We start from the raw sequence: 26,146 nt of genomic DNA on the forward strand, positions 1-26,146 counted from the left end.
CGCGAGCCCGGGCAGCCCCCCGTGGTTCCCAGGAGCAGCCTTGTGGGAGATGGCCTTACGCAGAACTGCAGAGTCCGTCTTCGCCTCCCTCCCGCCTTTCGGTCCGAGCCTCAGGTTTCCCATGTAGCAGCTCCCTTACTTCCTGCCCTCTCCCCCTCCCACCCTCAGAGTCCTGGGCTGGCCAGAGCCTTCCACGTCCAGTGACACCGGGCCTGCTCTTCTTGTAGAGGCCTTGCGCTAAAACTTGTTTTCCCCCCCACCCCTGTTCCTTTCTAGAGACCTGCTAATGTGCAGCAGTTAGGTTAACGTAATACCTCAGTACCCGAAAAAAGAGGTCTTTCTCCTCACTGTGCAGACATAGGGCTGACTACAGCCTGCCCTGAACGTCAGAGGCCTCCGAGTGACTTCCGTACGCCCCTGCATCTTCCTTCCTTCCTCTCTCGTGCATCTCTTTGCTGTCACGCTCCTGAATCCTCATGAGCTCTTTCTGGTTGCCCCTCAATACCCTGGCCTCCATCCATTTTTCCAGAAACCTGCACATATCGTGCATTTTGTGACTTGTTTTGTTGCTAAAATTTGGGTAGCTGTCAGGAGGGTGCATTCTCCTGTCCAGCCTTCGACAGTCCTGCTCACCTCTTGTCTCTCCCTGCTCTCCCCCCATCTTACTGGCACTCAAGGAATTCCTTTCTTTGGGGCAGAAGGGGCAGTCCCACCAACATTTAGGACCCTTTCAGACCTCAGTTTCTACCTCAAATGGCTTATCAAGGACTTTCTTAAAACTGAGACTGCCATGTCTATGAAAGGGCTGTCCAGTGGACACAGTTTTTCACGCTGTTAAGGTAGACTGGGTAAAGAAGGTAATTTTGAGGGAGGAGGATGCTTGCCCTGGCCACAGAGGGTAACAGTGGTTTAGCATTAAAAATTCATGAAGTTTGAGCCCAGGCCTGAGCCACAGTGAAATGCAGGGTGCAGACTGTCCCCACTTGGTGTTCTTGTTGACGTGCGAGGGGAAGACCACGAGCCACGTGCCAAGGTATCTAACCAGCAAGGAGCCGGTATCCAGGCAGGTTGCAGAGCCCCTGAGCCACCTGGGGGCACAGGCAGAGCCAGAGGCTGAGGTGTAGGCTCCTGCCTCCAGCAGAGACCGGCTGTCTCACTGCGCTGGCACTGGGGGCACCCCAGTGGGTGCAGTGTCGTGCCTCCCACTGCATGAGTCCTGAAGGCCCAGTTCACAGAGTGAGATGCTGGAGAGGAGCTCAGGGGCTCTAAGACACCACCCAGCACAGTCACTTCCAGGTCGCCTGCTGTGCTAAGAGGCACCGTCCAGTTCTGGTTCTTTCCTCCCATCTCCTTGGTGCAGACTGCATCCTTCTGAGAACAGCTCTGCCTCAGACGGTGCTGAGGTCCTTGCTGTGTAGCTTCCCTTCCTGTTGGTTACTCTCTATTGCCCTGTCCTCGACTGTATTTGGGCTATTTTCCAGGCTCATCAGGCACACCCTTTCCAAGTTTCGGATTGACCGTCTGTAGGCAGGGAGTTCATCCACGGAGTAACCCCTGTCACTCTCAGACCGTGTCCTTATGATTCTGCGTGAGTCTTAAAATAACCCTCGCTGTGGTTGAGACCCTTGGCTGGGGAGCCAGGCAGCCTGGGTGGAATCCCAGCCCCATCACTCACCATCCATGTCACCCTGGACAGTTAACCTCCTCCTGCCTTGGTTTCCTGACATGGTTGTTCTGGAGATGGACTGATATAAACCATGCCACTGTTGGCCAGTGCCTGGTGCATGTGAGTACACAATATCTGCCAGCTGTTGCTATGACTGCTGCTTACTCATTTGCAGACGACTGTCAGGAGAGCAGGTTAGAAAGGAATTGATGCTATACTCATGTTTTATGTTCATTAGTTTTGCCAGCCCCCGTGTCGTGACTGTGTGTGACAGCTGTGTGAGGTCCAGGCAAATCCTGGGCTGAGACGTACTGGTCAGTGCTGGAGGAGCAGTGGAGAGGTCCTCTGGCTGTGGCAGGGGGTCCAGTCAGGAGGGGTGCGTGTCCCAGAAGGTGAGGGGGCCCTGGTCTCGCACGTGTGCTCTGTTCTGTCTTAGGCTGAACTGCTTGCATCGCAAGCTGCCCCTCCTCACCCTCAACACACACACACACGTGCACACACCCGCACGCGTGCCAGGTCTCTGGGATGGGTCCCCCATCTTCATCGGGACGTTTGCTGAAGACAGTTACGTCGTTCCTGTCTTTCCCGGGCGTTGTCCGGGCCCCATCTGCAGTAACTGCCTTGGCGCTTCCATAGCTCTCCATGCCAGCACTGCCCTGAGAGCCCGCCTCGTTGCCTTGCTGTGCTGCTGTTTTTTAGTGTGTCTCCCTGTTCACATGAAAGCCACTTGGGTCTTCGCACTGAGCATGGTGCCTTACGCACAACAGTTGCTTAATTACTTGATAGCCCGATCTGTGCACAGATTTGAGCATTATGACTTGTGTCCTTTTAAGGATGAAATTGAGAGTGCTTGTATGTATGTGTGTGGGATATGCTATGTGTATAAAATAAAGAGTAAGCTTGGGGGTATCACATATCTACTTCGTTTTCAGAAGACATGCCCTGTGGGACAGTCAGTGACCCTTAGCAGGGAACTTACAGTAGGCTCTATTTTTCCTGCATAGTTTTGGAGTGGCAGCATGGTAGGATGGTGAGAGGGAGCCAAAACTGTGCCATATCCCATCTCTGCCGCTTAATTGCTGTCTGGCTCTGGGCAACTCACTCAGCCTCTGGGAGCCTCTGTTAACATAGTAGTAAAATCTCCCTTGCAGGACTATTATTATTCCCAATCATGTCCTTGAAGAATTTGGCCCCAAACACAGTAAACCCTCCAATAGTGATAGGTACATAACAGGTCTCTGACATTTAAAAGATACTCATAAACTTTAGGAGATAGGAAAGGTACGTGAGCAGAGTTTGCATTATTTTGATCTGTACGTCATGCTCAAATACATTGGTTGCCTATAGGATAAATCCACTAAAATCCAGCACTTGAGCCCAGGACCCAGGGACCTGTCCCACTTTACCTGTCCCCGTCAAAGCTGCCTCTTTGGCTCAAGTTGGAGGATGCTTGGTCTAGCACACGTATGTTCCCCTCATACCTGCCATCCCGCTGCCTGGAATTCCCTGTATCATCACCAGCTGCCCAGCTTCTCTCTGTTGTACAAGCTGTCGGTCACATCCACTGTCTTGGGACCTCCTGCCCTGAACCTCGCCTTGCGGGACCTCCCTGCCCCTCAGTCCCTGGAGCGTTCACTGTTCCCGTCTTCCTGTTGGCGCCTATTGTATCCACTCTTGTTATTATTTGTTTTTATATGCATCGAGTTCCACCTAGCCAGTACAGGACCACTCTTAACTCTTACTCTTTCTAAGATATGATTGTGAAATATAGAGTACATACAAAAAATGTGCAGTGTTTTAAGATTTCCGCCACCCAAGCTAAGAAAGGGAACACAGCAAGTTCCTTAGAAGCCCCTTTTGTCCCTTCTGCATCACAGCTTCCCCTCCCCCCAGAGATAACCAGTATCATGAAATTTATACTGACTACAGTGTTCTACTTTTTAGACAGTACTTCTTTTTGTTTTGCCCTTATATAAGTGAATTCATATGTGTGTCTATTTGAATTTTTTTTTAAAGATTGGTACCTGAGCTAACAACTGTTGCCAGTCTTCTTCTTTTTTTTCTGCTTTTTTCTCCTAGTTGTATATTTTAGTTGTGGGTCCTTCCAGTTGTGGTATATGGGACACCGCCTCAACATGGCCTGATGAGTGGTGCCGTGTCTGCGCCCAGGATCCGAACTGGCAAAACCCTGGGCCGTGGAAGCAGAGCATGCGAACTTAAGCACTCAGCCACAGGGCCTTCTAGACCCACAACTAAAATATACAAGTATGTACTGGGCATGTGGGACGCCCCCTGGACATGGCCTTGTGAGCGGTGCCATGTCCATGGCCAGGATCTGAACCAGCGGAACTCTGGGCCGTGGAAGCATAGCCTGCGAACTTAACCACTCTGCCACGGGCCAGGCCCTCTATTTGAATTCGATTTTGTATGTATTTCCTTTTTTTCAGCATATTTTAAAAATCCATCCATTTGCTACATGATCTGCTCTATGTGTCTCATTCTTCTGGAGCCAGCAGGCTACCCAGGACATGTTCTGCTGGCAGAAGTTGCAGCTTCTCAGAGAGGGTGAACAGAAGCAGGCAATGCTTTTTTAAGGCACACTGTCCCTTCTGCCCACATTCCATTGGCGAAAGCGAGTCCTAGGCACATGCCCAGTATCAGGCCAGAAACTGTGCTCCCCCTGTGGAGATAAGGTGTGGACACTTGCTCAACAATAACCTAACACGTAGTCACTTGGGTTGTTTCCCAATGACTATTTCAAACAACACTGCTGCTGTGAACGTTTTGAGTACATCTGTTGCACACGTGTGGGAGTTTCTTTAGGGTACATACTTAGGAGCTGAGGTTCCGGGTTTGGAGCTTTGCTAGGTAACACCAAATGGTTTTCCAAGTGGTTCTACCTGTCCTAGCCATGGTGGATCAGTGTTTTGGTTATTGCACAGAACTGCTGCTACTTTGGGGCTTTTGTGTATATTTAACATACAGTTGAATAATTTAAAAAGGATGTCTGAAAATTTCCAGTGAGCTCCATTTCTTTTCTACCCTTGACTGCAGGGTGGAAGGTGCACTGTTGAGGCTCCAGAACAAAGTGCTGCTGCTCCGTCAGTGCTCAGCCCGCTCACTTGGCTCCCTTGTGTTCACTTGGCAGATTCGGTGCAGATGCCAAAGTTGTGCATTTCCTGGGACAGCTCAAACCATGGAATTACACCTATGATCCTAAAGCAAAGAGTGTCAGAAGCGAGTCCCACGATCCCACCATGACTCATCCAGAGTTTCTCAACCTGTGGTGGGACATCTTCACCACCAACATTTTACCTCTGCTTCAACAGTTTGGCCTTGTCAAAGACACCCGCTCCTACGTAAATGTGGTAGGTTCTGTTTTCTTCTTTCAGATAGTTTAATGCTATGTATTTTTAAACTTGGTATACCAGTAAAGATGGAGTTTTTAGTGATATTTTAAACAAAGAGATAAATACAATTTTGTGAAAAGAAAACAATGTCCCTCTTAGAGAGGAGAAATATTACCAACAAAGACTAAAGCTAGACGTAGATTTTGCGGCAGATTTCATTAATCTGAGAGCATAAGAAAGGGTTTTAGAGGTTTTTATATATACCCATTATCTTGTAACTATAAAATTCTTAGCCCATTGTCCTAAGAAAAGATTCTGAGATTATTCCTAAAATAATGGTTTAATAAAATAAAGAATGCCCCATTTCATGTTTTAGAAACTGCAAACATTTAAATATACCTATTTTGTTTTTGCCATCTGCTTAGAAGAATGTATTTTCAGTGAAAATTACAATAACATGAACATACAGCAAATACTTTTCTAGAATTATTTTGATTTGCAGTGTTTGTACTCCTGTGGTTATACAGGATCTTTAAAAGGAAATCTTGTAAGAGGAAGATGACATATTAACGTGTATGGTAACAAGCTGCTTAGCATCTTTTCTGACTTTAAAGGTCTTCCTCTGAGGTTTGTTCTTTTGGAAAAATTGGAAGAGGACAAGAAACTAAACTTTTATGTTACATGTTAAGATACAGAGAATAGAACTGACTGGGTGAATTATAGTCAAGTCTAACTGATGAGTTAGTTACTTTGCTATAAACTATAAGGTTAAAAGAGAGCCTTCTCTTTGCTGTGGTACAGATTTTAGCCATTTCACTTATTAGCACTTGTACCAAAATATAAAAAGGAGAAAGGGAAAAAGAACTAACACATTCTTGCTCTAATTGCTTTCTGTGGATTCTGTACAGCACTTGGAACACTGCCTGGCACATGTAAGTGCTTCAGGAAAGTTAGCTCTTCTTACTTAACCCTTACCGCCACCCTGTCAAGTATTATTGTTAATATCCCTTTTTATATATTAAAATTAACTCAGGCTTAAATAAGTTACATAACTAAGAGAAGCTATGTACCGGACTAGTCAGTAGCAGAACTGGGACTCAGATCCAGGTATGAGAGACTGTTATCCTTGTGAAAACTATTGTGAGTAGGGCACTCCGGAAGGGCCTCCCATTATCATTCCTGTTGCAGGTGGAAGCCAAAGGCAGGGCTAGTCCGAGGGAAGGCCTTACATTGCCTCAGCTGTAACACAATCCCCTGGAGTCTGCCCAGATACCTGGAGTTCCAGTGTATTTAAATACATCCATATACACGTATATATCCATATACACGTATACATAGCAACAAAAACAGATGATCAAAACTTTTGTTCTGCCATTTTCTCTGTTAAATGCAATACCTATATGCATTCATTTGCCTTCCTATGTCTCTGCTAAGATTTCCTCTCACCTCAGAGCTTTTTGAAGGATAGCTTTGATATCCTTTTGTGGTACAATTGAAGTGAATTGCCTATGTAATGAGACTTGAATTTAATGTAGAGTAGGTTTGCTCCATTTCCCACACATTTATCTTGTTTCTTCTGCAACCCAAGGCCTGAGAATTATGAACCAAGGAAACATGAAGATGGGAATTGAAACAGTTGTTCAAAACTAAGCAGATTAAATTAACAGAAGCTACAAGAATAGCTGCTGCTTGGTAACAAGCTTGGGCAGGCAGATAGTTGGGTGCGTGGTCTTAGACCATCTAGCTCCCGCTTGTAGAACGTGACAGCTTGTGTATGTGGGGCGGCTCTCTGCGTAGGCTCTTTCTGAGGTATCATTTTGTTTAAGTTCTCAGCCTTTCTGAGCCCACACAGATCGAGAACGTCGTGAGGCTTGTGTTCCCTTGTCCATCATCTTACACTTTCTAATGAACTGTTTGCAGCTTTCAGACTTGGTCTGTACACTGGCTTTCTCTTGTGGCTTCTGTAGAAAGGTATGCAGAACTTAAGCATTAACCCTAATTACTTTGTTCTCCCAATGTTTTCACTGAGTCAAGAAGTCTTCATTTTGTTAGGAAAAAATCATATGACCCTTGTATTTCTGTGTCTTTTTTTGTTTGTTTCATGTGATACTTTTCAGTTTTTGCTACTTTGCATGATAATTCATCCTGGCTTTTCTCACCTTCTTCAATTTATTGCATACTTTAAAATGGTCTGATTTTCAGCTCTCAAGGAGTCTCTGATTATGTTCTCCTTTCTAGGAAAATGTCTCAGGAGCCATATCACACCTGTCGCTTGGGGAGATCCCGGCTACAGAGCAGCCTTTTGTATCCTCAGAAGAACGGAAGGAGCGGTGGGAACAGGGCCAGGCTGATTACATGGGAGCAGATTCCTTTGACAACATCAAGAGGAAACTTGACACTTACCTCCAGTAGAAGCACTGCCACTTTCCCGTGGACACATCTTCTTCACAGGCACTTGTTTCTGATACTTAGCATCTAGAGCTGGGTTAAGGAAGGTCTGTTACAGTTACTAGAGGCTTTCACTAAAATTCATCAGATGAGGGTTTTGCAGGACAACAGGTGAGAACTGGGCAAAAGTTGTGAAGTAGCTGTTCTGTGGTATGGACAGTGTTCTGCTTTTTAACCCTAGGCTTATTCAGCTAACGTTTCAGAAGTTCTCAGTTATGCTGATTGCAAGCATACGTGGTAAGAGAAACTCAATCATAAGCTATGAAGATGGCTGTTTCAACTCTGAAATGTGTGGAGCCAGGCTCCACATCAGTCTCCCTTCAGAATGAGACATGGTATCTGTCTCTTGCTTGCTCCTTGTGCCCTTCACTAGACAGCATTCTAGAATTGCCCAGAGGCTGCCAGAGTGATCGTAATTCTGCTTTCAGGTAAAGACAGCCTAGAATAACTCTGCTGAGTGATTCATAAGCATATCAACAAATGGCGTTAACCCATTTTATTAACTAGTCTGAGTGTCTGAAGATGTTCACCAGTTTTCTGTCTACAGTAAGGCAGCATGCTAAAATGCTTCTATTCGGTTCTATATATCTTAAGATAGCAGCGTGTTCTCTGATGGTTACCTGCAGTGGCACCTTGTATGAAAAATAAAGACTTATTGCCATATCTCAGTTGTCTAATTAAATTAAGGATTCCCACTCCCCTTGAAAAAAATGTTTTAGGGAATTTTTCATAATTTGTAGAATTTGTCAGTGTGTTTAAAACCAATGCAAAACTTGACACTGCTTTAAAAATTGGTTTCTAGGTATCTAGAGATATTTAAATCTAGTGTACTCCACTGAGGATGACGGACCTGAGATGGAGGAAAGTGAGATCAGATTTATCTAACCTGTCACCCACACTGCATCTCCATGTTAAGTGGGTATTCAGATTTTAGAGTGTTGCAACCTTAAAATCATCATAGGTTCATTGTCAGTCTCTGAACATACTCAATAATCTTTCAGGACTGTTAGAATCAGTACTGTACCCAGTGTCTTCTAGTGTTTTTATCCATGACTTAAAATGACAGAAGTGTAAAGCATACTTATGAAACATACAGATGATTCTAGGTTGCAAGGATGGCAAGCTAGGAAAAGGTAGGATCCAAAATGACATTTTAAAGCTAAAGTGAGTAATCAGAAATCAGTCTGTTGAAGAAAACAGGAGAGAAGATCATGGCAAGAAGAAACTTCAGAGGATTAATTGGGCAGAAGCTGCAGTGGCTCTATGACCTAACTTTCAAGATCACCCTCCTTTATTTCCACAAGATCCTCTTGGTTACATAGGTCAGCCTCATTCAGCATGGGTGTGAATGAATACATGGGGGTATGGAAACCTGGAGGTAAAAATGGCTGGGGGCACAAGAGCTCAAGAGGAACCTGAGGATTTACCTAAAATGATAAAATATTAAATGATAGGTGACTTCTTAAGATAAAATAAGCTACAAATATTTGGACTGGTGGAGAATGAGTTGCAATGATCAAGTCCTCAAAGCACAGCCAAAGATCTAAGTGCCCCTGTTGTGTCAGGTGCTGCGGTAGAAGGGCCTCCCAAGATACTCCCTAGTCCGAAGAGCTGTGCATTGGTGTATGAGCTGAACTCTTCCAATGAGAATCGAACGCATAGAAAATTTAGCTCAACTGAAATCAAATCATTATAGTGTGATTTGCAAGTCATAGAAATAAGCCTTTATTTCTAGACAGTCTATCTGTGTATAATTTCAAAGTTCATTTCAGCCCTAAGTTGCGTTCACAATCCTAATGGTCATAAAAATACCTCTCTGGTTTAAAGGAAATACTTGAGCTTATTCCAGAAATAAGATCTACCAAAGCATTTTATTCAGTCATCTGAGTTTCATATCAAACACAGTTTGAGCTGACATAAACATTTAAGACAGACAACACTGAATAATTCACTCAACCAAGCATTTATTAAACATCTACCATATAACACATGTGGCAGTCATTAGAAATACAGGAGTATACAAGATAGTTTCTTATATACCAGTAGGAAACACAGACCAAAACAACCCCTAACAAATATAATTACAAATTATGCTAAATAAAGTATACCTCCTACAAAGGTGCTGATTAAGCCAAAAAAGAGGCTCTGAGATGGCCAGAAAGGGGTGAGGGGAAGGAAGGATATTCCCATCAGAGGGAGCTGTGAGCAAAGGCCCTGGAGCAGGCAAGAACTTGGTGGAAGTAAAAGATTCCAAGACCAGCACGGAGAGGTGGGCAGCGGCTTTGTAGGCCTAAGTATGGGCTTTGGATTTTATTCTAAATTCAACAGCAATGGATTGAGGTTTTATATATATATAAAAGGTAATATATTCAACTTCTTCATAGGAAATTACAGACACAACAGAATAAAGAGCCGCTACCGCCCAGCTTCAGCAATTATGCTTCATCTATACCCCACCAACTCTTCCCCACCAGACCGGGAGCAAATCCCAGATAAAAACAATTCATACAAAGGATTTCCATATATATCTCCAAAACAAAAAGACGTCAGAAAATTATCATACCAAAAAACGATTAATTCCAAATGTCCTCCATTATTTTGTGTAATTCCCACGTTTGTTCCTGTGGGTGTCCAGTTAAGGCCCATACAGTGCAACTGGGTGACAAATCTGACGCAACCTTCTGCTCCTTACCCTCCCTTTTTGTTGTTGGTTCCTTGCAATTCATTTATTGAAGAAACCAGATTATTTGTCCTATAGTCTCCTACATTCTCCATTTTGCTGCTTGCAATTGGACCTTTCCCTGTATTTTATATTTCTTATAAACTGATCTGGAGGCCTGGATTAAGGTGTGAGTTTTTGGCAATAGTTTATAGTGATGTCCAATACTTCAGAATCCCGGGTTATCTTCTTATGACATGCCACTGATGATCATTGCCTAGATATATTATCTCATTAGTGGTTGTGAAATGGTGATACTCTCATTCATTAGCTGAAATATTTCTATATACTTTCTTTTTAAAGATTGGCACCTGAGCTAACAACTGTTGCCAATCTTTTTTTTTCCTTTTTCTCCCCAAATCCCCCCAGTACATAGTTGTATATTTTAGTTGTAGGGTCCTTCTAGTTGTGGCGTGTGGGACGCTGCCTCAACGTGGCCTGATAAGCGGTGCCATGTCCGCGCCCAGGATCCGAACCAGCAAAACCCTGGGCCACTGAAGGGGAGTGCACGAACTTAACCACTCGGCCACGGGGCCGGCCCCTCTATATACATCTATTCATCAACAATTTGGTTATCCTGAGCTTCTGTTAAAAAAAAGCAGGATAAATGCTTGATTCTTCACCTTCACTCACTAGTACAGAAAATAAGGAGTTGGTTTCCTAGTGTCCTCCAAAGTTAACCCAGGTGGTTTTTAGGGGGGTTTGTTCTAGTATCATTATGAATTAACAAATTTTAATACAGTTCATTCTCATTGCAGTTATTCTTAAAGGTGGTCTAATTGTCTTACCTTTGTGGTTTACGTTTTAAGAACACTGCTTTTGCAGCTGGTGGAAAACAGCTTGAACAAGGACAAGAGTTGTTGGGAAGGCCCGTTAGTTTACTGTAGTCGTCCTGGAGGGAGACAATGGTAATCCAGCATACCTTTCACCAGGGTGAAGGCACTGAAGTTGCTGATGGATTGGATGTGAAGAGTGAGAGAAAAGGAACAATTAAAGATTTGGGGCTTGAGGAACTGAGTTTCCCACCTGGCCGCTCCTGAAAACACCAGACTTCATTGTAAGTAGTTTCTTGGGCCTCATCACTAGTGACTCAGTAGGTCTTATTGAGGCCACAGCATCTCCACTCCGAGTGACTGTCAAGCACTCCAAATGACTGTAACCCAAGACATTTATTTGACAACCACTTGATACGCTAAGGAAGTATTTACACTACACCAGGGAGTCGGGTTTTTACAGAAGATACATGAAGAGGTGAGGTGGTTGTCGCATAGCAGGGGACTCAGCTTCTAATTAGTAAAGGCTTTCCAAAAGTCTCAGCTCCTTGAGTGATATAGGAAACATTACCATAAATAACATAATACATATAATTGTGTAGTGTTTACCTTTTTAATGTCACTGAGACTTTGCTTTTTCTGTTTATTACAAAACTGGATTCATCTATTTTTCTAAGTTATTTGATAACTTCTCTGAGTTTCAGATGCTGAAATTCAATCTTTAAGTAAAAACAATCTGTAAGAAAGTAAGACAAGATAGTATTTTTTTTGGTATTTATGTCTCTCTTCTCATCCATCCTATGATGTATATAGAGTATCATTTTGCAGATAATCAGAAAATAAGAAAGGTGAAATAATCTGTAAAAGACTGAGTCAGGTTTTTATATGGTCTGACTCCAAAGCTATGCTCTGCATTAAGCAAACATATGGTCAAAACAGACAATGAGATGAGAGAAACGTCTGTATATAACCAGAAATACAAATGCCAGAAATCTGGGGAGTAACACTATTTTTTGTAGTACAATTTAAAAATGGGAAAGCTTACATTTTGCTTGCTATGAAGATAAGGACATTGGCCTTGAAATAGGACTTGGGAAAATAACTTTTATACAAAGACTTTCCTAAATAGACTACCTGAAATTGAAATATAAAAATAAATGGATAAGAAAACCCAAGGATAAATGTTAAGTCGTGAGTTTTGGACACAATTCAGCTTCACAACATACAGACTTTGTATCTTAAAAGCCTATAGAGAATTATCTCATTTTCACAGTTTTATTGGCCCAGAAAAGGCAAATTTTCTATGACTCTGCTGTGACATTGTGACGTATTCAGGGTCAACATATTCCTACAGAGAGGGCTCCTTATGCCTAGACGAAGCAGCTCAACTCTTGTGCTTGATTTATTCTGTGTTCACTTCTATGTTTTTGAGGTTTCTTTCTTAACGTCCATTCTATCAGCTACCACTTCTCACTATGTTTGCCTATAAGAAAAATAGGAAGAGTCAAACGTTCAATACAAGGGCCTTTGAATGCTAGTCCTTTTCTGCTGAGTCAAGTATATGGATTTACTGAAGGCTATTATTGTGGCCATGCAATATGTAAGTAATCCGAATAAAGTGTATTCTGGAATTCTTCATCTGTAGAAGACATAGAAGATTCAAAGCCTTTTTTTTTTTTTAGAATTGAGAAAATATATCAAAGCATCAAATTTGGTGGAGTAGAGAAATCAAACCTAACACTCGGTGTTAATTTTTTGTTTACTTACTACCTTTTGTTCCCTATTTATTACACAGCATTAAGAGATAAAGCTCTAAAGTAACAAAGTTTACATAATTTCTTATTTTAAATAAGTATTTAGTGAAGGCTGTTAACTTCTGGAATCAGAAAGGATGACAAGTTTACCATAGAAAAGGATATGATGTGCATTAGGACCAAGTTATGAGGCTGAGAAGTTACTGAACAACATTTTCCTTCCCTGATCTTCCAAGGATACACCTTAATTAAAGTGAAGCATTAACCTTTCCACACAAAGCTGCACAGTTGTACTGCAAATTTTTTCCAGGGAGCCTAAACTACCAAGGGTCAGGGCCAGCCCTGGGGGTGTAGTGGTTAAGTTTGCACGCTCCACTTTGGCAGCCCAGGGTTCACTGGTTCAGATCCCGGCACAGACCTACATACACACTGCTCATCAAGCTGTGCTGTGGCAGCATCCCACATACAAAATAGAGGAAGACTGGCACCAGTGTTAGCTCAGGGCCAATCTTCCTCACCAAAAAAGTAAAATTCCAAGAGTCAGTTGGAGGCAACAATAACTCAGGTTCCGAGAACATACATTTGTGGAGGTGATCAATATCTCTTATTTTTTTTATCCCCTTATGAACAACGGTGGATATGGTAGCCTTTGCCTAGAAGACAAATTTACCTACACAAAGGTCAGATCCATGCCTTTGGAGATTGGCTCCATGCTTGATCAAGGTCTATGATTCGTGCATAAAGTCAATGTTTATCTTAATTCTCGTTCCTTACACCTGCATCTGCAAGCAGCATATTGCCTCCTTCACTAGATCATTTCTCATGAAATATGTGCCTTTTGTTTATCAACATATTGATACCAATACAGATTTTTTTCTAAAAACCTCAATTACTATTAGGGAATAGCCCTTCCCTCCCCTAACAAAAAGGGCAAATTAGTTTAAACATTCAGGAAGCTGTATCCTGGTTCATTTTATCTGCTTTTATTTTTAAACTAGAATGCTGAAAAGATGGCAAACTTACTGAAAACCTTCCTAAAACATTAGTCCCTATCTCTGCTTTAGTAAATAGAGCACATATTTGACAATGTATGATCTCTTTGATGACTCTTAATAACACTTCTGACTACATTAAATACACTCTTGGAATAGTCTAGACTGGGTTTCAGATGTGCAAAGACATGCCCTAGAATTTGTTTATCCACCGATCTAAGAAATCATTTTGACATTGGCTGTCCTTCTAAATGAAGTTCCAATGTAACCTAGTTATTTTAAAGTTTTGGATACTCAGTTTGGGTTAATGGAAGTGACTTGTGCCACACACATTAAATTATATACGTTATTAAAATTGTATTTTCACAAAGTCAATTTTCTTATTTGTTAAGTAGAAATGGGTTTAAATTTGTCAGAAAATTCTTGAGCAGGAAGGTTGAGTAGGGGAGCTGGAAAAGAGATTAAAAATATCCCATTTTAGCCATTAAAAGATCTGATTAGGAATACGCAATCATTTACCCTTTCGAAAAGAGTAAATTATTATGGCTTCATATAGAAGACTGCTCTCCCTTATTATCACAAAGTATGAATACATTAACATAGAAGAAAACACTGCCTGCTCTCAGGGTTTCGAATCAACAGTCTCCCCTTAGAGTAGGCATTACTGCAGGGAAGCAGCCCAATTATTATTCAGCTACCAGTATTTTTGGCTCTTTTTATTCAAAGTACCACACAAATGAGGTACCGAATTCCAGAATGTAGAACTGTAAGAAAGGTACTACATATTTATGAATTAAATGAAGGAAAGCTGTTGCAAATATTTTGAAGTTAATATAGTTAAAAACATTTGAGGTCTTGTTAATAAAGCAAAATTTATCCCCATGTTTTTAATGAATCTTCTAAATCCTAACGAATAGAACTTTCGGAAGTACTATAAATAAAATGAAGAAAAAAATACATCAATGCTTTTGACATCCCCCAACTGAAAACATACACTGCCTGAGGATAATTTCATTGGTTCTCACTGGTAATAAACGTAAGATTATTTTTTCTTGATTATTTCCAATCTGGGAGCTGTAATTAGGGGAAAATCTACAATGCAGAGTATTAACTAGTAATACCGGCATACATAGGTATCACAACTCCTTTTTTCCAGGCAGATAAGCAAATAAAAACAAGTGGAACTAAATGTTTTAGAAGATTAAGACATTTAACATAAATTTTAAATATATATATATACTGATTTCTAAACAAGAAATTTAACCAGTTAAATTGAGCAAAATTAAAAAGGCAGTAGGAATATAAGTAAATTATTCTCAGTTACTCACAGTACTTTTTATGTACTGTCAGTAAAATATAATTATGTAAGAGATTTCACAGAAGTGTGAGATTTATGAAAGATTAAATTTTCTTTAAAGAAAAAGTCATTAAAATTATGGCACCGAGGAGGCTAATAAGTTTTTGAAACTTTTATTGATTTTAAATTTAAAGGAAAATCCAGTTTGAACCACAAAATTCAGTTTGAACCACAAGTGGGAATACAACATCTTCAAGATATCTAAAGCTATTATTCTACATCATAATGAAGCAACAGCATAGCATAATGTGAACTTTTCATTCCAGTGGTTTATGTATTTTCTCAGGATGAATTAAATTTTTTTAAATCTAACACCATTTAATAGAACTGTACAAAAACAGAATGCTATTTTTTAAATGACTTGCCAAATGTATCATTATGAATGTGTTTAAAAACACAAGTCTGTAAATGTTTGGGTAAAGAAGCAAGCAAAGTCTTCACCTTTACAGAGTTTGCAAGGCTTTTGCCTTTGTAAGCAAGAAGAGTAGACTGTTGTTTTTTGTTGAAAACTCGTTTTATACTTAATCTCATTGGAGTACTGGTATATATAGAACCCACCTACTATCTCACTGGAGTACTGGTATAGAGAAAACCCACATACTACATTTCATGAGATTTGATGGACCTGATTCTTTTGTGTAATGCTAGTCCTACACGGTAAAGAATTTCCCTATTGCTGTTAATGCTAGCAGACCAACTGCAAGTTATTATTCTACTCTCATCCCTGCAGAAAGGTCTGTTGGTCCTTTTCATCAGCCCTCTGCCTCACCTGCTGCCAAGGAGAAAAGGGACCAGGAAGATTCTTGCTGTCTAAACCACGGTGCTCTTGGAGTAAAAGAGCACAGGAAGGGGAGGACTCAGCTGTTGATAGCAGCATACCTTAGATGTTTATCTTAGAACACAATGCTGCCTCCAATCCTACCTTTCAGTCAAGTCACTTCTAATGCTATAGATAAAGTATACAGTGTTCTTAAGTCTGTATCGTCAAACATGAAGGTTCTCCTGTTACAGTAATTAATCTCTTCTTTCTTTGAATTAAAAAAGAAAAGTTTCCCTTAAGGAAAAAACACCACTGACTACCTAACCTGATTGCTAAATTTATATAGCTTATTGGTTTTAAATGTGACTCAAAGAGTCATCTAGAATTCTGTGGCAACTTTAAGTTTGAGTAACAAAAAAGTAAGAAAAAGATGACCAATTCTATAGATAGATGTAAGGATGAATTACTGAAATTCTGAAATCAAATTCTGATTCTAAACACAATAACAAAGAAATTTTTCCATTCAGGATTAAGATGTCTTTAAGAGTTGAAACGATTTTGGAGGTCGTCCAGCCCAACTTCCATCCAGATATCACGCCTCTCACATATAGTAGTCTTCTGAATTATAAAAATTTATAAAGTTATTTTAAAACAAAAGCTACATAAATAAAAATTCTCTCTATATAGAAATATCTATTCAGCAATTCCGTAATTTAAATATCCAAATCAAATTGGGTAAAATTGGTTCCCTCTCACCCTGACAGACTGTATTTACACACTAACACATCAAGTTACATTTAAACAATGAATAACAGTTAAACCTGACTAAAATGGAGAACATAAGTGGTCTAACCCAGCCTGTAATTTTTTTTCATGAACATAAAACTGCAAGTCACTTTCACTTATATGAATTATATCTCAATGAAACCGTTAAAAAAAAAATCACAAGTAACTTGCTAACCTGGACTTTGGTCTCTCATTTAAGGTTTGGTTCTGGAATGCAAATACGGTTTTGAAAGCCCAATAAAATCAATCTCGTATAATCTATGAATATATTAATCGTTTACAAGGACTGTGAATCCACTGCATCACAAATGGGAGGCTTTGGTGAATAACCAAATGCATCCAACATAGAAAATAACTCTTTATTTGGTCAAAAGTATAAAAGGTTTGACCTCACTGAAATATGAAAAAGCTGAGTACTTGGAAGTTATATGAAAATACTCAGCATAGATACTATGAAAAGTTGAATAACAAAGTAACTTTTTTTCTCAAAAAATTATTTTAGGCCAAGTATATAACGGAACTTATTGCTATGTGAAATATCATTAAAAATAGGTTCATATATAGAAGAGATTATGTATCAGTAATACCTCTTCACTAATATAAAACGCTATGCCCCTTTTAGAAACACACTCTCTAGCTCTCATTTCTAAAATTGTATTTTTCTCAGTTCCAGAACTTCTGTATATAACTGATCAAACTGACCTTACCAAAATCCCACAAATTATAAATCAATTAAAGTTCTGATTTCATTAATTTTAGCTTGTTTCATGTCATTAGCATTTGTTTTTTTAGTTCCAAAGGCTCCGGCTGCAAGTTCTCTCTTTGTGTTTTGTATTTTCAGCATATTTTCTTCAACAGAGTCCTTCACAATGAACTTTAAAAAGAAAAAAGAAAAACTGGTGAAGTACTTTTGAGGTCACAATATTTAAAAATCTTTAATGTACTAAAAAATCTAAATTTGAGACATGATGAAAATGCTGGTCTACTATAAAGGAATTTGCTTACAAATTCTTACAGTATTCTGTAGTTTTCGAAAATGGTCAATGATAATCTATTAAAAACTGTCTGGCTCGCCTTTTTTTCTCAATATACATCAAAATATTTAGTGTGACATAATAAGTAGAAATGGCACTGCCTTCCCTTATCACTCAATATAGTTTTCTCATATAAAGAATATGGCCATAAGGACATGAGTTACATCTTATAACCCCATCGTCAAATAAGAACAGCACAAAAAAAAAAGCAAACTTTACAGGCAACTCTGTAACTAGAATATTAGCAAAATAGATTTAGCATTGTATTTAAAAAGCCAAATGAGATTTTCCCAGAAATGCAAGAATGAGCCTTTATCTGGTATAATTCATAACAAAAAATTAAAAAGAAAAAAACATGATCATCTCAATAGATGCTTAAGATGTATCTGATAAAATTCAACATTTATTCCTGATAAAAATCTTGATTAAAAAAAATCCTCATTAACCCGGAAATATATGTCTTCAGCCTTATTAAGGCCATGTACTAGAAACTTACCAAGAACATACTTCGAATGATTTCTATACAACATGGTACAAGAGGTCCCAATTACTGTAATAACTAAACAAGCTGTGTTACAAAACGCTAGTGAAATATGTAAAAGACCTAAATAAGTGGAGACAGTATCTAAGCTCTTGTATGGGAACATTCCTTATTTATAGAGACAACAGTTCTCAAATTAATCATAAATTCAATAAATCCCAAACAAGATTCCTTAAAAGAGATTTGGTAACCTAAATCCAAAGTTCAATTCAGGAGCAAATAATAGTAATAACCAATACAGATTTCAAAAAGAAGGGTAATGAGAGCACTCCACCCTACTAGATATCAAAGCATACTTTATAAAACTACAGTAATTATAAGAGTAATATTGTCCTAGGACTAGGAAAAGAGACCAGTGGAACAGAACAGAATCCAGAAAGAGACCCATGTAATATATTATCAATTAGTTTACGATAAAAATGACATTTCAAATCAGCAGGTGAAAAGGATGGACTTTAAAAAAAATGATGGAGCAAACGGTTCTTCATTTGAAAAAAGAATAAAGTTAGAACCATATCATGAATCATAAACAAAAGACAAAATATTTCAAAAGAATCAGAAGTAAATATAGGAGACTCATTTTTAAAATTTGAAAATCAAGGCTTCTGTTCTAAGCAAGACCTTAATATCCAAAAGACACGTAGAAGGCGGCTGACATGTTTTAAATCATAAAAATTTTAAAAGTTTTTCATGACGAAAAGCAAAGTTCAAAGATAAGTAAGAGCCTGGGATAAACCATTTCAATATACATAACAAAACATTTAAAATCAGAATGTATAAAGGGGTCCTTTATACTATGAAACTATATTTGTACTTTATGAAAAGTGGGCAAAAGACAAACAAGCAATTCATAGAAAAAAATATTAATGGACAAAAGGTATGTGAAATATGCTCAAGGTCTTAGGTAAATGCAAATTAGGAGGGACTTTTACATCACATAAGCATAAATTTACATCATTCTCATAAATCATAAAGTCTATTTTGAAAGCAACTTGACAGTTATCTACTAATTCTAAATGCAAAATTCTAGTTTTCTTAACCTATCCTGAAGAAATACTTGTATATATGCACCAAAATGCATATACCATCATAATGCTGTTTTTGGCATTATTATGCCAAAACAATGCTACAGATATTATGGCACTGTTTTTATTAGCAAACAACTGGACTGATTAAATAAATTATGATGTGTCCTTACGCAGATGTTAAAAAGAATGGGTTTGTAGAGTAGTCAAATTCACAGACACAGAAAGCAGGATGGTTGCCAAGGGCTGGGAGGAGGAAGGAATAGCAAGTGAATTGCAATGGGTAGAGTTTCAGTCTGAGATGAGAAAGTTCTGGAGATGGATGGTGGTAACGATGGCACAACAATGAGAATGTACTTAATACCATGACCTGAACACTAAAAATAGTTAAAATGGTAAATATTATGTTATGTATATTTTACCACAAGAGCAAAAAGAAAAGTATGTTTTATCTATAACTGTACTTACATGGTAGTCTCCAATATATACTGTTAAGAAGAAATAAAATGTTGAATAATGTATGAAACCATTTATCTTAAAAGAAATTATTTAAATGAGAGATGTATATGGACTGTATGAATGTATGTAAACACAGAGAAAGGGACTTTGAAGAGCACATGTTAAACTATGGATTGTGGTTTCCTCTAAAGAGAATAAAGGTGACCTTCATATTTTGCTCTGCATAATTCTACTTCAATATTTTACAATAATATATTCATGCATCATTTGTATAATTTTAAAAACCTTAACAACCTAATTTTCAAACAGATGCCCTAAAAACTCACTTTTGTGATGATAACTTCTTGCTTCTGGCCAAGTCTATGGCATCTGTCAAAACACTGATCTTCAGCAGCTGGATTCCAGGCCTAACAAGAACAGGAGTTGCTTTATTAGCACCCTGATCTGTGAGTGTTCTGCACAAGTCCTTTCATTCCAGCATTCTGCATTCACTGTTTACTGACTGAAGTTTATCTGACTGAATTCAGGTACCGACACTATGGATGCCCTGGGGAAAAACCCCACATGCGCCCCCCCCCCCCCCACCCCGTCCCCTCATCACTACTATGATAGGCGGGCATTCTCCCCCTTGTCATTTCACTCCACTGCTTCCAGTCTCTAATACAGGGCCTAATACATAGAAAGCACATAGTATACATGATTGTTAATTAATCAAGTATCTTCCTGCTCTTTTTTTTTCCATCTTAAAGTTGATCTTTGCTTAACAGAGGAAAACAAGTTTACACAGCTTCTAAAACGACTTAATTTGCATCAGAAAAGATATGTAATTGGGTCCATTTATGAAAAAGTTTTTTCCCCTTTTGCTGGTCTTTGGTTCTTTCTCTTTCACTTTCCTCCATTCATTAAAGTACAAAAAAGATTACAGGAGTAATCAAAAGTCCTAAAAATTATTTACGACTTCGTTGATGCAATTTTCTGTATCTATATTTGAAATGAGTTCACTTTGAAATTGAACTAAAAATTAAGTAAAGTAAGCTAATTAACATAGGCATTATCATGGGGATGGTCTTAGGATGTGGAATAAAACGAAGCAATGAAAAAGGAAGAACAAAAAGATAAAGAATTCTTCAATCTAGAAAGGCAGGAGTCAAGTGGTTTTGAAATATCCTCAGTTGTCAGGGAAGGGATGATTCAATTTTAAATTTAAATTACGGGATGATTCTTGAATCTGAAAACAGGGTGGTTTGGGGAAAAAGAACATTTATACAGCAAAGTACCACCTGAAAATAGAAACAAAATCATAAATACATATGTAGATGACAAGTTTATAGTATGATTTATACTTAGGCCCTTATTTTCTTCTTTCTTCTTAAAGTTCCCTTGAGATCTAGGGAAAAAGCGATTTTACTATTAACTTGCTGTAATTTGAGTTTTGGGTTGCTTTTGGTATAGAAGTTAGATTTAAGGACATACTTAGCTTATGATTTTGTAAAACTGAGAGATAATCCTATTTTGTGAATATTTTGTATTTCATAATTGGGCACATTTTGAAACCATTATACCAAGAGCTCAGGTAAAATGTTCCTTTCTGTTGCCTGTATTTTGTCTAGGAACCTTACAGTGAGCTGGCAATATACATCTAGTATGACTACCAGCAATCAAATTTATCTCATGATAATATAGAACTGATAGCTCCCATTCTCATACGTAGTGATGAAGGAAGCAATAAGCTTTACCAAAAGCTCATAACGGAACATCAAAATACACCTTAACTCTTAGACAAGGCTCCATGAAAAGGTAAAAGATTTTCATGAGCAAATTTTTTTTATTGAATCTTATTTTTCTGGCACCTGGCTTCCATTTTAAAGTCAGAAACAACATTTGAAAGCTTAAAATGTTCAGTGAACATCAATTAACTTACTGTGAAACAGCTAAAACATTCTCTAAGTTTTTTTTTTAACTATAACTGCTAAAGAGTTTAGTCTCTGATCAACTTTATAACACTAATTAAATTACTCTATTTGGTATTAACAAACTCTTCCTTACTAGGTACTAAGATTATAACCAAAGAATAAAATAATTTGGAAATACGTTCCAAAAAATGGATTATCATCAAGTTAGTTAATGTGTGTCTGTAGTTACAACGAATATTTTTTATAATAATCATGAAATACTAAAACTCTAACAAAGATTTAAAACTTCATCTACAGAACTAGGGTAAGAAAACACAACACACCACTGCCATCTATGACATGAATGTGAAACTCATGAGTGCCTGCCTAAACATGGCTCTGGTCCTAATCTTACGGGAAGGTTACCCTCAGGTGAGGGGAAAAAAGCCTTGGTAACTGGTACATGCAACAACTAAAAAGCCTAACCTGAATAACTAAAATATGTATCTCAGTAAAATTTATGTTATGAATTCTGACTTTCAGACAAGATAAAACCACACATCTTAAATCTGTGAATGCGCAAAAACAGAACAGTGTTGCTTCTAGCCCCAACAGTATCCAGCGCAAATTAGAAACTGTCCAGAGTGCCTCCAGCCCAAACAACCCCTTTGTGCAATCAGAAAAAGGTGCTCCTGGGGCCAGCCCTGTGGCCTAGTGATTAAGTTCAGTGTACTCTGCTTCAGTGGCCTGGGTTCAGTTCCCAGGCGCAGACATACACTACTTGTTGGCGGCCATGCTATGGTGGGAAGCCATATACATAACAGAGGAAGACTGGAACAGATGTTAGCTCAGGGCAAATCTTCCTCAAGCAAAAAGAGGAAGATTGGTAACAGATGTTACCTCAGGGAGACTCTTCCTCAGCAAAAAAAAAAAAAAAAAAAAAAAAAGGAAGGAAGGAAGGAAAAGGTGCTCCTAGGTGGATACAGTTCTAGGTCACACAGTTTGGTGAATAAAGTTTAGAGTGAATTCTAGCTCCCACTCTACCCCTAACCCGTACTGCACAACCACAAGTGATTGCACTGTATTAGACACTAAAATTTACCTAAAACATTCCATGAATGTTACTTGTTTCTAAAATTGTGATGCCAGACCACTTGCACCTGAATCACCTATGATCTATAAAGAAAAGCTTCTTGGGGCTCATCCAAGAACTCATAAATCTCTTGAGGAGAGAGATCAGAAATGACAATTTACATAATTCTTAGACACATTAAAGCTTGAGCCCATTAGCACCATGATGGTAACTACTCCGTCTATCTTGTTTACAGCCAGATTCCCAGTGCCTATAAGACTCCCTGACACAAAGCAGGATCTCATTACTTGTTGGCCAAATGAAAGAAACCATTATCCAAAGAGAGTACAGTTAACAGACACAATCAGTACATAGATGAGAAGTAGAAAAGCACAATGCTTAAGAACATGAACTCTGAGCCTGGTGTGCACAGTACTAGCTGTGATATTAAGCAAGCTATTTCACTTCTTGATGCTTCAGTTTTCTCATATGTAAACTAGGGATGATAACATCATCTACCTCATAGGGATGTTGTGAAAATTTCAGGTGATATATGTAAAGCACTTAAGAGAAAACTCTCAATTCACATTTAGCTAAGTTATCTATTTCTAAAATTTGCCTAAGAATTGTCATAAGCAATTATAACTATGAAGGTATTTACCAAATAGTTTTTTTTTTAAAGAAATAAGTAGTAACATATCAAAAAGTCTACAAACTACTTACTGGATCCATTAAAAATACTCGAGAAGCTGCAGAAAGATTCAAACCAACTCCACCTGCTTTTAAGGATAGAAGCATTACAGTTGGAGATCCTGCTTCAGTGTTTTGAAAACACTGAATTGATTCAACTCTTTTCTTTTGGGCCATAGAACCATCCAATCGTGTAAACACAAATCCAGAGGCTCTAACAGAAGGGACAAAAGAAACAAGTAACACTTACTATACTATAAACACATGTTAAGTAATTATAAATCTCTTCAGTCAGCGAATTCTTTCACTCATTTATTTTGACAAATATTTACTAACCATTGACTAATGTCAGGCTCTGCATTCAACTTTTTCCTGATAAATTCATGACTTAATTTTTAAAATCCTATGCCACAGGAAATATTCTTTATAGTGACTCTGAATGTTATTTTAGATAGATAAAATTGGTAAAACAAAAACAATGCTTTTTTGCTAGCCAAATCAAAACACTTACATAAAATCCTTTTACTCAAAGTGAGAAACACCACTGAACTTACCTGAGTGGTGTTTCTATTAAAGACAGGAAAGTTGTAAACTGAGAAACAACTAAACTTTTTATGTTGGGGTTCTTCTTTCTTAAGTCAATCAATGCATGCATTAGAGCATTAATCTGAAAAAAATTAGAACACCCATTAGACTCCATTGTTAATTGACAAAATACATTCAAAATTTTTTTATTGTGAAGAGAAAGGTCCTGCCATGTTATCTCTCTAAAATGCGAAAGTAAAAGACCACTAATTTTTTATAAAAAGACTGAAAGAATACTATCGTAATCTGAACACTCTCTCCCCTCTCAAATTCACCACTAGAAATAAAACAAAAAGCCAGTAACCACCAACAAAATATAATACTCAAATGACAGGATTAAAAGCAGAATTATTATTTTTATACATGATATATTTGTGCATGTGTATTTTACCTTTGAACTGGATGTCCATTCCATATTAGACTTTCTCTCAGTGTCACGTGCCAATTCTTCTGGAGGACATTCTAATAAATTGTCTCCATGTATATCATTTCTGCATAAAGGGCATTTAGCATGTGGCTAGGAAAGAACAAAGTATGAGTGACACTTATCAGAGGAACAGAAATATAAATGTCCCTAAAATTTTTTAAAAGCATGGTAAATTCTATATCCCTAATAGCATTTTATTAAGCCTTTTATTAGATTCATCTATTTGAGATAAATCTGTACAGGCTGAACTCCAGGTAGATAAAACATTCTAATGTGGAAAGTGGGACAAGTTAAAAAGAGCAAAAGTATATAATCTCGACTAGCAGGAGCTTGAAACAATAAATACACTGCAGACAAGTAAAGAAATCATGAATAAGAGTTTCTTGAACCTAACTACAATACAGCATGCTAGCTGAAACTATTCTTTAAAAGAAAAAAAAAAATCCCTTCTTAATGGCTTATGAAGCCAGTCGGGCTCTGTTAAATCCTATCAAGTTCATTCAAAGCAGTTAACTGTTGTGTCCATGTATACCAAGACACGCTAATAAAATAAGATTATCTCTTAAATAACTATATACTAAATACGATTACAACAAAAAAGATTCTGAAACTAAACCAATGTTAGAAATCAGTATAGTGGGGTTACCTTTAGGGAGGAGGGAGAGGGAAAATATTGGGAGGGGACACAAAGACCTGGGTAGTAATTACATGGATGTGTTACCTTCATAATTCACTGAGCTATACAATCATGACTTGTGCACTTTTTTCCTATATGTATATTATATGTCAATAAAAGTGTTTAAAAAATTCTACCTCAGCTGAAGGCCTGCTTAAAGGATTATTCCACTTCAAAAAATTCTACCATACAGAAGAATCTAGACCTACCTTATCTAATACAATAGCCAATAGCCACATGCAGCAATTAAACCCTTGAAAAGTGGTAAAGCCAAACTGAGATGTGCTGTAAAGAGTACAATACCACTAAATTTTGAACACTTAAGATAAAAAAATCATGTAAAGTATCTCATTAACAATTTTTGTATTTCAGATAGACCAGATACATAAAAATGTATTATAAGAATTAACTTCATCAGTTCATCTATTCAGTAATGGGAGACACAAAGAGAATTTTAAATTCTCTATTTACTGGACAGCAATGATCTAAACAATTGGTGGAACTAGGATATTGACTGTGAAACATGCCTCCAAAAATATGTCTTTTGTCAAGGGCTTAATTATAAGAATATACCACCTATTAAAACACTGATAGTTAACCATAAAAGGTGTGCTAGTAAATAAAGGTGCAAAACTTTTTACAGTCTGTTGAACTTGAGTTTTCATTACACTCAAGACTGGTGCGTCACTCCATCAAACACTGAATCTGTACCGAGCATAAAACTAACCTGCTCATTCTGAATGACTTGGCAAATGCAGGGTTTACAAAAGACATGTGCACAATGTGTTATAACAGGAACGGTTAAAGAATCCAAGCAAATTGCACATTCTTCATCGGAACCCGAACTGAGAATTAACTTCATCTTCCTTATTAACTTCTTTCGTAGTTCTTCAGGTCTATCATTTCCTAGAGAAAAGGCTGAAAAATTAATTCCAGAGCAAGATTTGTAATATGACTAGAAAAATTAATATTCCTCACATAGGGAAAAGTTTCGCTTTGGAAGTTTTACTTTAGGTCTTTTTCTATCACGGGCAAAAAGCAAGGTTTAAATTTCAAATTTTAAGAAAAATTCAGAAGCTAAAATAGTAGCCAATCCGCATAATATACCTTACAGAGGGAAGTGACATCAGCATCATGGTG

General features: G+C 38.3%; 2 protein-coding genes across 14 annotated transcripts in view; one reads left to right on the plus strand and one right to left on the minus strand.

Moving 5' to 3' along the window:
* The window catches only part of GYG1 (glycogenin 1), a 32,161-nt gene extending 24,034 nt beyond the window's left edge, over positions 1–8,127 (plus strand). Inside the window, exons 6-8 of one of the 2 annotated variants that reach the window (XM_070238289.1) lie at positions 4,815–5,034; positions 6,937–6,987; positions 7,255–8,127. In XM_070238289.1, coding sequence (XP_070094390.1) covers positions 4,815–5,034; positions 6,937–6,987; positions 7,255–7,428 — 445 coding nt within the window. In that variant the 3' untranslated portion in view covers positions 7,429–8,127. The remainder of the gene's footprint in view (positions 1–4,814; positions 5,035–6,936; positions 6,988–7,254) is intronic. The other variant, XM_023621078.2, reaches the window with a different exon arrangement.
* Positions 8,128–15,156: 7,029 nt separating this feature from the next.
* Positions 15,157–26,146, minus strand: part of HLTF (helicase like transcription factor) — a 68,972-nt gene continuing 57,982 nt past the window's right edge. For 2 of the 12 annotated variants that reach the window (XM_023621073.2, XM_070238285.1), the window contains exons 20-26: positions 25,734–25,924; positions 24,295–24,420; positions 23,873–23,985; positions 23,352–23,532; positions 19,991–20,071; positions 17,313–17,479; positions 15,157–16,437 (exon numbers count right to left, since the gene is read on the minus strand). In XM_023621073.2, coding sequence (XP_023476841.1) covers positions 17,327–17,479; positions 19,991–20,071; positions 23,352–23,532; positions 23,873–23,985; positions 24,295–24,420; positions 25,734–25,924 — 845 coding nt within the window. In that variant the 3' untranslated portion in view covers positions 15,157–16,437; positions 17,313–17,326. Of the gene's footprint in view, positions 17,480–19,990; positions 20,072–23,351; positions 23,533–23,872; positions 23,986–24,294; positions 24,421–25,733; positions 25,925–26,146 lie in introns of all 12 variants that reach the window. The other 10 variants (XM_070238283.1, XM_070238287.1, XM_070238284.1 and 7 more) reach the window with 5 other exon arrangements.

The sequence above is a fragment of the Equus caballus genome, chromosome 16, assembly GCF_041296265.1.
Source record: "Equus caballus isolate H_3958 breed thoroughbred chromosome 16, TB-T2T, whole genome shotgun sequence".
NCBI classification, from domain to species: domain Eukaryota; kingdom Metazoa; phylum Chordata; class Mammalia; order Perissodactyla; family Equidae; genus Equus; species Equus caballus.